Here is a 15,326-nt window from a genome sequence, read left to right as displayed (position 1 = left end):
AGCGTGGCTTCATGTTGCACAACATGTATCAAAGTTTTGGGGTTTTTGTCTGTTTATATTTCACCCAAGAACCATTTCTCTGTAATAGGCCCCGTGCTTTCCACATTCTCGGCTTGGTGTATTGTGAATGCTCTAGTTGTGTTGCTGCAAGAAAATTCCACAAAAAGGTTTGATGAATTCTGCTTGGTCTCTCACAAAATATAATGGCTTTGACCACTGACCTGGATTTTCCTCTGTAACTTTGTTCATCCCGTCCCTGAAAACCTCCAGATAAGCGGCCTTCCAGTTGCAACTCTACCCGAACAGTTACATCACCTTAACATCTTTTATAACAACTTTCATTCCAAACTAAAATGCTGAAAAGAAACCATTTTCACTGGTTTCATCTTTATTTTTCATAATATGAAAGAGCGTCTATCAGTGATTAACATCGGAAAGTAAAATCGCTAAACCTCTCTGGCCTTTCATTCCACTTAAAGTAGACTCTGCTGCATTACTTAAATAGACTGTAATCCACAGAGAGAAGAAGTTCAGGGGACATTAAGTTAGCAATACACACGTAATACATACGTAAATCCTGATAATGCTCAGTTATGTCACATATTATGACACAGAAGCACAGTGATGTGACAAGTGAAAAGTGAGGCAAAGAAAGACATAAAGTACTGTGCAAAAGTCTTGAGCTGGAATTAATTTCTTTATATTTCACTTTGAAGAAGTCAGACATTGTCTTGAGTGGTAGTTCTCCAGGCTTCCTGAAAGTCTTTCAGTGTTTTTATTTTGACAAAATTTAAGGGAAACTGGACAAGTGCTGGAAAAACAAATAAAGAATATGCCTGAAAAAAAGAATGTCCATAGCAGGTGGTAGATGACCAATATCAAAAAGTCATGTCCTGAAGAAAAAGGGAAAAATCCAGCAAAGACCTGATGCAGGACCTACGAAAATTCAGCTGGACCATCGGTGGATCCATCAACTGTTTGCTGAAGCCTCATCAGAAATGATCTCTGTGGAAGAGTGCTTGTCAAGGAGACATTCTTAAGGAAGGGAAGCGGGGAGAAAAGGCTGAGTTATGCCAAATTACACAAGAACTGGACCGAAAATCCGTGACAACATGTCTTCTAGAGTGACGAATCCAAGTTTGAAATTCTTTGTTCAAATTGTCAGCAATAAGCTTGAACAAAGGTGGAGGCTCTGGCATGGTTTGGGGCTGCAAATGAGCCAGGGGTTTGGGGGACTGTGTCAAAACTGATGGAATTGTGAATTCAGAAAAGTACCAACAGATTTTTTTATCCATCATGCTTTACCATCTGGAAGGGGTCTGAACTCGGTTGCATTATCAGCCATGGATTGGCCTCCCAGGAGCCTGGGTCGCAACATTACTGAAGCAGTGTGGGACCCAGACAGACAGAGAACAGAACAGAAAGGCAGTCAACATCCAAAGAAGAGCTTTGAATGTCCTTCAAGAAGCTTGGAGAGCTACTTAAAGAAATGACAAGAAAGCTCCCTAAGAGAGTTCAGACTGTGCTGAAGCATAAAGACTGTCATACCAAATGTTAACTTTCAAGCTCATTAGAATTGTATAAACTGTTTTTCCCTTGTGTATTGTTGCCCAGGTTTCATTAAATCACTGCACCTACTTCCCAAATTATAAAGTCATGAAGTGTGGTTCATGACTTTTGCACAGCAGTGAATATTCTAACAGGACACTTTTTATTTGACTACTTGCTTGTAATCCAATAATAAAACTAACACCACAGTTATATAGCAAATGAATCATCCAGTGTTAATTCCTGACCTAAAAAAGCACCTGCAACTACAACCCAGAGACCCACTATAGATGAGAGTAATTATGGCATGACCTATTTAACCACCTCTGTCAAACATCCGTCTGTCACGTGGAGTCCTGTCTCTCCTGCCTGTGTTCTTTTTTTTTCTTCCAAAGATCAAATTTGATTTGAAAGACAATATGTTCTCGTAACTGAATTGCAGTATTTTCATTTTATTTTAATCACCAACCGAATAAAAAGATAGTGAGAAACGGGAGGGAAAATGCCCTTCCTGAATAATAGATGGGCTAAATTGCTGGGGGACAGATTATCATTTTAGAAACTGAATTATTGAGATAATTATTGCGCAGAGCAGACCACTGACTGCAAGAGCGGGTCATTGGGGATAAATAAGGAGTGTGTGTGTGTGTGTGTGTGTGTGTGTGTGTGTGTGTGTGTGTGTGTGTGTGTGTGTGTGAGTGAGTGAGTGAGTGAGTGAGTGAGAGAGAGAGAGAGAGAGAGAGAGAGAGAGAGAGAGAGATAGCCTCTGAGTTTGTGGGGGAAGAGCTCTTTTCACGTTGAATTCTCACAGATCACCATGAGATAGACGTGTATGATCCAGATGACAGCGGGAGAAACAGGCTGAAACGAAAACATGAAACACGCTCTCCACGTTCAAACGAACTAAACGCGTACACGAGCCGCTCTCTTTGCTCTTGCTGATACTGTAAAGTGGTGGGAGCTGTCCCCGGTGCTGAATCTGTGGGACACACACACACACACACACACACACACACACACACACACACACACACACACACACACATTATCTCTCTCTCAGCCACAAATTGCTGCAACTTTCTGATCTCTGCATCCACCCGCAGCATGTGTGTGTGAGTGTGTATGTGTGAGAGAGAGTCTTTAGGTGTACCCTAAACAAAACAAAACACAGCTGGCTCTGCTGGCACCCCGCCATGCAAAGCAACACCCCCAACTCCCAAACCACTACCATCTACAAATCAGCGTTTTCCAGATTAATATCACACGGGGAGAAATGACAAACAGCCAAAGCCATGAAAGATTTAACACGTGGGAGTCCGCGAGCGAAATGGGTTTCATCTCTTGAATGTGACGCGGATTCCGGAGCCTTTTAAACGGGGGCAGCGCGACCCCCCCTCCCTTCCCACCGGTTGTGATGCAGTGAGAGCGGCTCTGCGCAGAACCGGGCACGCTGTATAAAAACCTGCCGCACTTGCAGAGACGGAGTACAACAACAAGGGGGACACTGGCGAAAGTCACTGCGGCTCATAAAGCACAGAATTAAAGACGATAATAAATAAAAAGTGAAGCCCGGCGCAGACGGCGACATGCGGGCCGCAAAGAGAGAAATCTGCTGGAAACTTTTTCTATTTTCCTGCGTCTTCTTGGAGAGCTCGTCTCAAGACTTTGGCGGACAGACGCAGTTCATTTGCACGTCCGTACCCAAGGATATGGACATATGCTCGGCCACCTTGCAGAACAGTGTGCCGGGAGAGGACTTGAAGACCACGGTTATGCAGCTGCGGGAGACGGTTTTACAGCAGAAGGAGACGATCATGAACCAAAAAGAGACTATCAGAGAGCTCACCTCGAAGTTGGCTCGGTGTGAGAGCCAGAGCGGCGCAGACCTCGGGGACGCGCGGCCCGGGGGCAGGAGGAAAGAAGCGGGGACCAAAAATACGATGGGGGACGTGTCCAGAGGCCCCGCGGACACTTTGACGCAACTATCACAGACTTTACAGTCGCTGAAGCAGAGATTAGAGAATCTGGAGGTAGGGCTGCAGTTTCCGGGGAGAATATAAACACTTTTGCGTACAGCTCGTTTTGCGACAAATAAGATGGAAAACATACAAAAATTATAATAAAACAATAGGTTAACAAGTCTAGATTCTTAAAATTAATTCGCAGTGTGAACATAAGATGAACATAAAAACATTCTTTGCGTAGGTTAAATTGCTCGTTCAAGTTTACGGCAGTGACCCTCCAAAATAAAATATAATCTGGAATCTGAACCTTTTTCACCTAAATGCGCACTTTTTACCCCCTGACAGCAATTCAGCAGAAGCAACAACTCGGTGCAGGCAAACAGCCTGAAAGACCTTCTCCAAAGTAAAATCGATGACTTGGAGAAGCAGGTGCTGTCCCGAGTGAACGGCATCGAAGAGGGCAAATCCGGACTCCGCAATGAGACAGAGCAGCGTGGGAGAGTGGAGTCCACACTCACATCGCTACACCAGAGGATCACCGACCTGGAGAAAGGTAAGTGGAAAGAGTTGGTGGTGGATTAGTTGTAAGCAATATGGGCTGGGGACTGTAACGATCAAGCAATCATAAGAAAATTGATTTAAAAAATGGAAAGTCAAGAGGAGGGGGGGGTCCAATCTAGGATAGTGGGCTACATTATTATATATCCGATTTAATGTTGAGCACAAAGCCGGTGGGACAGTGTATATCCCGCAGTTTTCAACTCCCACTCTGGCCAGATTAGACCATTTCAAACATGCACTAAGTGACCTGCCACCGCCATTTGCTCCAAGAGACACACGAGAATTTACAACATCCGCTCACTCGCTCTCTTTCGCTTTTTTCTTTTTCTTTCTTCCTTTTTTCCGGAAGAACCGTCTACGGCGATTTCTGTTAAATATAGTCAATGAGGTGCGGGCAAATATGAAAAGAAGAGATGGCCGTTAACAGCGTTACCACTCCTGTGATGGATTTAGCACGCGAGATTAAAACAAATCTGGCGCGTCACCATTGTGGATGTGTTGTGTAACGTATAATTCCCAGGAAATATTCCCAGGATGTGAGCACTAGGAATGATATATCTGTGTGGGGTAGAACACGTCCTCTAAAACGAGTTCAAGCCTGTTTTTCTGTTTCTTCTACGGCAGGTCAGAGAGAAAACAGGCCGCTGGATAAATTTCAGCTCACGTTCCCACTGAGGACCAACTACATGTACGCAAAAGTGAAAACGAGTTTGCCAGAGATGTATGCCCTCACCGTGTGCATGTGGCTCAAGTCCAACGCCTCCCCGGGAGTGGGCACACCTTTCTCCTACGCAGTTCCTGGACAAGCCAACGAGCTGGTTCTCATAGAGTGGGGGAACAATCCAATGGAGATTCTAATAAATGACAAGGTACGAGAAAAACGCAGGAAAAATCGAATAACACTCGATTTTTTTTTAAGACTGTAAGACATTCTCGTTTCCACTGTAGGTCTGATAATTCCTGCATTTGAACTTTTTAAAGGTAGCAAAGCTGCCATTTCTCATCAACGACGGAAAGTGGCATCATATCTGCGTGACTTGGACAACTCGTGATGGTGTTTGGGAGGCTTTTCAAGATGGTGTCAAGAGGGGGAGTGGAGAAAACCTGGCTCCGTATCATCCCATCAAATCTCAGGGCCTGCTGATCCTTGGCCAGGAGCAGGTAAGCAGTAAGCACAGCCTGGTTTTAATGCTCCACACCTGCCAGTCGAAAGAAGCACCTTTTTAAAAAAATGTTATTTCTCATGATTTAGTAACACACAACAAATCATACATTATAGTATTTTATGTTGTATTACAACAAAATGTAAGCAGCTGGATAATTTGTATTCATTGAGCCTTAAAAATTGAATACTTTAAATTTGATAAGGTTAGAGCTCATCAAAAAATCCCACTGGATTGGCAAATAAACATCCAAATAGTTAAAGAGACTGTGGTTTCTCTTCACGAAGCAGGCTCATCATCCTTTATTAAATCAAACTGTGTTTGCCACAGGACACGCTTGGAGGAGGGTTCGATGCCACGCAAGCTTTTGTAGGAGACCTGGCAAATTTTCACATCTGGGATCGTAAACTGTCCGTGGGAGAAATTTACAATCTAGCGACATGCAGCAGCAAAGCGCAAGTGGGCAACGTTTTTGCATGGATGGAGACCAGCCTCGATATTTATGGAGGTGCCTCGAAGTGGACATTCGAAGCCTGTCGCCAGCTCAACTGAACTGAACTGCAGGGAAGAGAAGCTCAGTGGTTTTTGCTAAAACCAGTGTTGTCACGGCCTCGGTAAACTCATTCAAAAGGTCAGCCAATCTGAGGAGATTGTGTCAGTGAATAGCGTCTGGGTTGTCATAGATATTTGAAAACATCACTTGTGGGCAGTTTGATAGATATTTTACCAGATTCTCACGTGGGATGGGCCACTGAAAAATAAAAGGGGAGCGCTCCGACACCCTGTGGTGCTTGAATGCGCATCCGGGAGGAGCAGGTGATGCCATTCTAGTGAGCAGAGGTCGCCCTCAGAGACCAAAATGACAGGCCAGCATCAAAAATACAGTAAGAGGTTAATGTAGTTTTTAGAGAACAGATGTCGCACTAGTCAACAAAATGACTGAGTCCTTCATATGTCTTTTTTCTGTCTCGACTGCCAGCGATTTTCACTGTGAAAAAAGGTCAGGTGGACTTTTGTTTTTTTGAAAGGACTGCGCTCTTCAAGAGGTTACGAACTAGACAACATTGTTTCTCTGTCACTCTTCTTTCTCTAACCACACCTGCTTGACGTGATTTGTCTGAAGAATGATGTATATTTATTGCCAATGTTTGAGCCTGAGTGCCTTGGGCTGTTGAAAAATATCTCAGCACATCCATGATCATTTGCAGAGCGTTTCTGTGTTTGTATTTATTTTCGTGTAAATTATTTTCCAAGGGGGCATTTCCTGTGACACTTTAAATTGAGGAAGGGTCAGATTGCTTATGGTAAAATGCAAATCACTGATGCCAATGGCACATTTTACAGATGCTTGTACTTCAGTCGTAATGTTTCCTGTACAGTAACAGCATGTCTTAACTTCTGTAATGCTGCGTCAGCATCTATGATCTCTGCTTTTACTATTCTACCTTTGGGTTGAGGTTTTATACTGTATTGTTATATGCTTAAAGCATGGCAACACTGACAGATGAAAAAAAGTTCTAGTTTTTGTAATAAATTGTGATACTTGAATCAAATACAGGTGTACATATATAATTATTTTTACACAAAAGACATAAAAAGTGAATTTTGAAACATTCAATTAACTATTATTTACATATGCTACAAAGTCACAACAACAGTCACCCCGAGGTGCTTTATAGACTCTATAGACTCTAAAATAATACAGAGAAATCTAATGACCCTCTACGAGGAAGCACTTGGTGACAGTGGAAAGGAAAAACTCCCTTTTAAGAGGAAGAAACCTCCAGCAAAACCAGGCTCAGGGAGGGGCAGCCATGAGCACCAAACAACAAAAGCATAACATTTTTCATGTTTAAGATCTACAACTTCTAAAAATATATAACTTAATAAACATGACAGACATTAAATGTTGCCTATATGGTGTATGTGCCATGTACGTTTAGCAAATGGCCCATTAACTTTGAACTGAATGTTTTGTTTTAAAGCTATATTCCTAGCTATGTGCAAAAGATTGCAAATATAGAACTGTTAACAGATTTTAGGGCTGGTAATTACACAACATAAATAGCTCTGAACATTATTTTATTCATTGCTTAGTTATCAATTGGCCAACTGAGTTAAAACATACAGAGAAAAGCTTAATCCAAAAGTTTAGTTTTTGATTTTGGCCCATCAGGCGGCCAGATATACTCAGTTTACAGTTTAAGCAAAAAATCTCATAATTTAAAAGGTGAAAAAAAAAATATGAATATTAATGGATTATCCAGATAGTTGCAACAAATAATTTCAGGCCAAAATCTTTTTGTTTTTACAAATTTATAGACATGTTAACAGTACGAAGATAAAATGCTAGCAAGAGCAAAAAGCTGACCAGCTTAAACGTAGGATTGATTTTTCATTTAAAACACTTAACTGTCAACATAACAAAAACATCTTCAAAAGTGAACCAGAGATTACAATTAAACGGTTCTCCTCCCAAAAGGTCCCGTTACGCCTCTAAAAAGTATCCTTCTGTCATCACTCAATACAAACAAAGCAACAAAGCAGATTTATTAAAGGTTCAGTGATTAAAGCTTTGGATTTTTCAATTGATTCCCACAAAATTTGTAAGGGACCTTAAAAAATCTAAATCATTAAATGATTCTTTTTTTGTGTGGTGTTCATAAAATCCAGTACAAATCCATTTAAACCAAGATTGAATTGAAGATAAACTACGTTAGATATAATGTCAGGCACTGTATTCTGTTCTCATCATAAATATTCCTTATACAGTAATCTCACTGTCATTTACATATCATGAGGACAAATATATTATGAAACATCACTTGAAAAGACAAGAACATCATCTGTTTGTTGGACTTGAAGGATTGAACAGAGAGCATTGAGAAAGTGAACTTCCTCCAAGTTTCAAAAACACCATCTTGCTTTATTGAAGAATCAATCTCCAGGTTGTGAAGTTCAAGGAAACCTCTGCTGTTGACTGCTTACATCAGTGTCTAGACTAAAGGGAAATAACTTGTGGAAAGTATCATATAGACACGCTCATACTTGCACATGTAGTGCAAACACGTGACTGTTTCTGTCAAGTAAAGGTTGTTGCAGAAGTTATGCATCTGTCTATACAGTTTCTCTCCAAACGAATTATAGCTGACACTGCTCAGAGATTAAGTCCTAAGAGTGTTGTTTCTGAGGTCATTTAGTCCCACAGCTGTCAGGTCATGCGTCCCACAAATTGATTTCTATTCTGTATCCTTTAGATAGGGACCAGCTTTAGCTTGTACCAAGTACACAGGCTTTGCAGACAGCTACTCTGACATAAATGAGATTGGATTTCAATAACGAGCTAAAGGTTCTTCACAATCACAGGACGGGAACAGTACATCCAGACACATAATGAAACACACACAGGCATTCACACAGTATAAACTCTTGCCGCGTGGCCCCTGGAGTCTTCGTTAGAAATCGACTCCTACTCTCTTACCCACATCCACCTGGCCCCGTTGATCCACAGACCACATCAGTCCGATTCAGGTCATTTTTTCTTGACCCAAATCTTGCCCCAGATATCGTCAGGTATATATTTGGCACAGCAAGATAATAGCCAGCCTGTTGACCTCTCCCCAGCTTTCCTGAGCCTTAATTGGTTTGCGTCTGCATGCACTCCACTGCAAATTAGCTCAGAGGAAATGTCAGATATAAGGCGATTCACTTTCCACCATATCTGGCTCCTCTTACTTCAATGTTTTGGCCTTCGTAAATCCATCACATGTGACTGATGATTTAAACTTTTTCATGAAGAATTATGTGTTAGTGTCCTTGTTGTATAATTGCACAGTGAAGATGCAGACAGAGCTGCGATATTTTTACAAACAGAAAATCAGTATTTGGTGATGGCATTGTAGACAACAAGGACATTCTGGTATTGGGTGCACTTCATTCAGTTCTGTGAAATTATTAAATTCATTTCATTTCATACATTTCACTCACACACTATAAACGAACATTTCTGTTCACAATTTAAATCCTAGCATAGAAGCTAAGTTTTAGATCTTCATCTAGTGAAAAGTGGCACAGAAATGCAACGATACACTTAAGGTGTGTAGAGAAATATTAATGGTTGTGGGTGTGTCTGACTCGTTCATTGGCTAACAGCTTGTGTTTTTTCCAGTCTTTAGCTGATTAGCATGAGGTTTCATACCACAGATAATCTACTTAAATGTTACAGTATGCTAAAGATTTACAAAAACAGACTTAATTTTTTTATTCAAAATTACCCAAAATGCTAGGTTAGGCATAATGCAATTCAAAAGTACAGTAATCACAGGACATTTTTCAGTAATGCAGTAGTGTAATACATTTCTTTACTAAATTCAGTAATTATATTCCGGTTACCATTGTGCTGTTACTTGTGTTGCAAAGGTTCTTCAGTTATCAGGACAACAGGTGGATAGAAAGAATCAAATGGGTCTTCTTCTTGCACACCTGAGTTTGGTTTGTGTGCAATAAGGATGGCAAACTTTTAAGGAGTGAAGAAACAAGCATTACTTTTGTTTTTATATAAGGAAAGAACAAGAGTAAGATATTAAAGTGCAAATTGCATCAAGGACAGATAAAAAAAACTTGCATTATACTCAGTCACAGCATGTTCTTTGCAAGCATCTGGAGACAAGTTGTTAACGCAAAGCTAGCAAAGAAGCCAGACTGACGTTAAAGCTGAGTGTACGCTGACCCCAGCTCAGCAGCCAGAGCCTGACCTCCCACAAGTAACAGAGACCTTGATGAGCAGTCAGGCTTGTATGTAGCTTCCATTTCCACCTGTACGTATTTCCACAGTAGAATCACTGTGGCAATTGCTTTAAAGTCTAATTTGGGTGATTATTAACTTTGCTTTGTGTTGCTGGCTTTGTGTTAGAATACGTGTTTGTGTCGGCATGTTGCAATGTAGCTCAGTTTTATATTGTTAACTAGTAATTATGTAACAGTGCATTTCAGACCTCGTTAAAGAGGGACGTGAAAGTAATGTAACAAGCAGTGTAATGAATTACTTTATCTGGGGAGTAATTAAAGAACATACTGTATAACCTTTAGCAAAAGTAATGACACCCACAGTGCTTCCATATTTTTTATCCTCTGCACCATCCATCCTGGACAAAGAACCCTTTTCACTTCAAGGATTATCACTCACTGAAATGAGCTGACTTAGAAACCAGAAAGGAGCTTTCAGTGGAATTGTAGAGCAAAAATAGCAGAGGTGGAAGCTGGAAGTGCTGAAAGTGATCTGGAGGTGCAGAAGGAGGTTATCTTGAAGGGAGAAGTGGTTACAATTCAAACCAAGTAAGAATTTCACTTTTCTTTGAGCAGTTTTGAATCAAAGTACTGAACATAAAGGTTCATAGAAGACAGTCAGTAGATTAGAGTCATTCCAGTTTGTCCTCTGGGGACCATGAGTGTCTCGATACTAAATGTCACTGTAATCTAGTACATAGTTATGAACATATTTCAGGCTATTAAACATAAATAATAAGCTTAAAGAATAAAATAAAATAAAACATCTCTATCAGGTACAAAAACATTTTATATCCTTAAACTGCTAAATTAGTGTATTTGCTGTTATGTGAAAAATGTCCATTTGGGTTAAGTTTTGATGAATTTATTCAAACTACTCTGACTACTGCCAGAATGAAAACAAAGCCACTGTAGCAGTTGCACAGTGGAAAAAAATCCCACACCATAACACCGCTCACTGTGCTTTATACTTTAAGGAAAACACAAGAAATGTCTCATCAAGTGGCTAATGAAAAATTCATGACGACAGATCTGAAAAACAAACAAAAGCCCAATGTGGGCCTGAGAGAAATTTAGCTGGCCCACTGATGCTGAGTAAGAGCTGTTTTTGCTGGGAAAAAAAAGTAATATTGATGACACCGGCAATCTGTTGATGAATGCTGCTGAGAGGAATGCATTTTTAATGGAAAAAAGATTCATCACACAAATAGGAAAACTGTGATACTGAGAGTTTTTATTTTTTTCCATCCCTGTAAAGAAATTAGTTTTTGTAGCACTTGCTGCAAAAGTGCTGATACTATTTTTATTTTAAAGCGGGGTGGTCATCTCCCAAATTTCAGATTTTTAAATTTAATCTCAGAGTTGCTACGAAGAACATCCCGTTGTTACACAGTTACATCTGAAAGCTCTGACTGTCTGTGAAGTGGACAAACTCTTCATCCATAACAGGTTGTTGTGCAAGTGTTTTAAAGGCTGCTGTTAGCAGAGCATTAGTTGTTTAGCATACAGTCAAAGAGGATTTTGGCTTACTTGGAGAGAATATACATGAGGCACACATCCATCTATACTTGTCTTTAATCTCACAGCTACTTCAGCAGTCAGGGTAGTGCCCCTCAATGCATAATTGATTTCTCCCAACATGGGATATTCCGTTTCACATCATCAACCAATGTGTCTCTGTCCAAATGTATACAAAAATGTCCTTCCTCTGGGCAAACACAAACGCAAACTGCTGTTTCTTTAATGCTTTCTTGAAGTGTTTGCCAGATATCTGAGAGGGAGAATTATTTTTGATTGTCTTAAGTATCAAAGCTTTAGCTGCCCAGCTTTGATTCAACCCGCTGCACATACTAAAAACAAAACACTGATGGAAAATGTATTATGATCGTTTCCTCAGGTGATTCCACGGGCTACAGTTGAGTCAAGCTGACTTATGCTAAGATAACTATGCTACAAACTAAAGCTTGACGGAAACAATTCTCATACTGATTTATTGGACAGAATTCTTATAATGGAAGAAAAAAATAACAGAAGAAAATGATCTCAGTGGAAAGGTGGCTGTTGAGAAGTCATTCTGAAAGAAGTGAAACAGGGAGAAAAGACTGAGGTATACCAGATTACGCAAGAACAGAACTGAAAATCAGTGGCAACAGGTCTGATGGAGTGATGAAGTCAAATTTCAAACTGTTGTCAATATGTACAGAGGAGGTGTGGAGAGAGTGAGCATCTACAGCCATCAGCTTTAGCCTCATAAACTGCATTTTTTAAAAGTGTTTGTACATTTTAACAAAAAAACGGCACCTTTTTCTTATTTTTCCAAGAAATAATGAGACTTTTGCACAGAACTGTCTATTTCAGAAAAGAGACATTTACATTTCAAAGGCCTGCATGCAAACAAAAGAATATACAGTCTATTAAATAAGCAAAGTGAAGCCGATAACTATAATAAGAAAGAAAAGGATCTCAATGAATCAGTCAAACCTTTGGTGACTGACTCGTTTGGCAATCTCACTAAGTCTAAGGTGCAGAAGGATTTAGCAAAAAGAGTGTTTTACTGCTTCTAGTTCAACAATAAAACAGAGACAATCACTCTCTACAGTAATTAAACTCAAAAAATGAATAAGTCAGAGACACAACACTGGTGTTCAACTGAGTCTAAAGCCTGCAGAAAATCTAACTTTCATATAGATTATTAAAAAACCAAGAAGCTGTTTAGCATAACAGCTCCAGGACTCTACTCTAGGGTAATCACAACTTTTGACCTTTCCAAACCCACGAAACATGTGTAGACTAGATAACCTCAGGACCCCCAATGAAGAGCCTGCCAACACATCAGCGTTTAGTAACTTTGGGGATCTTAACTTGGGCGGTGTGTACACCTCCTTGGAGAACAGCTCCTCTTGCCTAAGCGATGACAGAGCAGATTAATTGTGCCTTTCAACACTTCCTGGCTGCCTCCCTTATTTTGGCTTAGATCCAACCTCTGCAGCTCTTGGCTTGCTGCCTTTGCCTTAAGAGTAGAGGTTACACTTTCCTCTCCAGTCATATTGAAATTAGCACCGATATTCACCAGTGTTCAGAGGCGGCCCTGACAATGATAATAAAAGTAGGACTGTTTTTTCATGGGATCAATTTCAAGGAATTTGTTGACTAATCTCTGCATTTAGACTCCAACTACAGATTCAGTTTTGCTGTCCAGATGCTGTCACTAAACCCGAGTGATATTATCATCCACAGGTGATTCTTCCTAACAGTAGAATGTGAAGAATCACGTAAAATTTCATGTGGAAGGCATTCAAGTCAAGGATTTAGCTACTGTAAACAGCTGGATTCGGTTTATTTTCTAAACTATTTGTGTCCGTTTTGATTTTTGTGGGATTCAAGATATATTATTTTGAGAGTGAGAGTGAGATAAAATTTATATCGTATCCCTTGAGTACAGTATTAATGTTTCCCAGTGCTTCTGAGTCCATTTTGTGTCTTCATAAGAGTTGAGCAATAAAACTGTCTTTTTGAGTTTACGTTTTTGTCTCTGAGTCCTGCAATTGGGTCCACCGTCCATCTACGTCACAAAACAGCCAAACTTTGACAATTTTCCCTTTTTTGTTGACATGTTTAAGACAGAGCCTTCAGCTTTTAGGCTCCACTCCAGTGGAACATGCTCGTAGTTTGGGATCAGGAGGGCTATAGGCTCAGGCTGCTGAGACTTCCCTTGATGCAGAGTTTCTTGTTCACTCACATCTTTTCACTTTTCGTGTGTTTCTAATGCTACTACTACATGTCATTATTGACATGCCTTTTTTCTCTTTTTCTTTTTCCTCTCAGCCCACAGAAAGTCAAGGTGGAGAGCTGTTTCTCACTGAATCTGGTTATGATGAAGGTCTCTTCATCATAACAGAGTTCTTCCTTCCCACTTTCACCAAATGCTGCTCATAGGTCATTGTCTGACTGTTGAGGTTTTCTCTCTAATATTATAGGGTCTTGTTGTGAACTAGTGCTATGTAAATAAAACTGAATTGAAAATTGAATTAAACCTCTATGGTACAAAGAAAAAAAATACACACTGTTATAAATATTGTTAGTAACATCAGTGATCTTGCCTGTAAATCTGATATGTCATTATTCCATCTCCTCTTCATCATCAATCGGCCTCCTGCTCTCATTTTCCATATTTAAAATGCCCCTCCCAATTCTTCCCTCTCTCTCTCTCTCTCTCTAGCTATCTTTGTCTCTCACACTCTCCCTCTTGGCAGTCTGCCTTGGCTTTATCTACAGGCATCTTATGACAGAAGCTGGCACAACAGGAATATATTTCACGAAGATGCCACGGTCCCTACACCCTCTGGGAGTTATGCCAGGGGCTGTTTTCCATAATCAGGTCAATCAAAAAACAGCCACTGCAAAGCCCTCCATGCCTTACATCCACCCCCCACACACTGCTTGTGGAGTGGACTGAGGAGGTCTGCTCTGTTTGTGAGTACTCAGCACCAAGGCAAGCAGAGAAAGATGCAACACAGGTGTCCTCTCCTAAGATGCACCATGAAGCAGCAAAGTCGATTTTGTATTGTTTTTTTTTTTTACCCAAAACACAAGAAAAATAACAATAATTGTCAAGTGAGAAATGTTATGCATGCAAAGCAGAAATTATATGAAAAATAAAATCTTATAGAAAAGGAAAGGTGGGGTATTTCTTCTTATGTGTTCAACTCACAAGTGACGAGGTGTGGGAGAACCCAGTATGCAGTTCTGAAATATGATGTTAGCAGAGAGTCAAGTTAACTGTAACATAAGTCGGGGCAGCTGTTTTTCTGGAGGTAAAATGGCTTGTCTACCAATCACAAGGTCAGTGGTTCAATACTACGGCCTGCATGACAAAGTATCCTAGAGCAAGTTATTGTAAAGTACACAGAAAACTCCCCACCTGTATGAATGTGTGTGTAAATGACTGAATTAGGCCTATAGTAAGAAAACACTTTCAGTGTTCACATTGTGTCATGGTCCTGGGCCATGTTGGCCCAGTATTCTTAGTTTTCTTGTATGTTTGTATTTTGTTCCCTATTTAGGCCATGTTTCCTGAGTTGCCCTGTTGTGTTGTTCCCTAAGTGTTTTCCCTTCGTGGCTTTTACCCCCTGTGTGCCCCTCTGTGTATCTGTGAGCCCTCGTCTCTCCTTATGTTTTATTCCATGTTTCCCCAGCCCGTTATGTCTGTGTTTTCCCCGTGCTCTCTCTCCTCCTGTCTGAACCTCTGTACTTCCTGTTTGACTCTGCCCGTCTCCCGTCAGTGTTATGTTCACCCCGCCCTGTC

At 40.5% G+C, this 15,326-nt stretch overlaps 1 protein-coding gene across 1 annotated transcript; it reads left to right on the top strand.

The window, feature by feature from the left end:
- The first annotated feature begins 3,134 nt into the window (after positions 1-3,134).
- nptx1l (neuronal pentraxin 1 like) lies at positions 3,135-5,788 on the top strand. Its single transcript, XM_085352247.1, has 5 exons — positions 3,135-3,578; positions 3,858-4,065; positions 4,698-4,942; positions 5,055-5,234; positions 5,567-5,788. The coding sequence occupies exons 1-5, from the start codon at positions 3,135-3,137 to the stop codon at positions 5,786-5,788; spliced, it is 1,299 nt and encodes a 432-aa protein (XP_085208373.1).
- The last annotated feature ends 9,538 nt before the right edge of the window (positions 5,789-15,326 follow it).

This window comes from Diplotaxodon limnothrissa, linkage group LG4 (assembly GCF_057381915.1).
Source record: "Diplotaxodon limnothrissa isolate DT_005_m linkage group LG4, D_limnothrissa_male_GT1.1, whole genome shotgun sequence".
NCBI lineage: Eukaryota > Metazoa > Chordata > Actinopteri > Cichliformes > Cichlidae > Diplotaxodon > Diplotaxodon limnothrissa.
The sequence above is the reverse complement of the archived record's forward strand: the minus strand, read 5'-3'. Positions and strand labels throughout refer to the sequence as shown.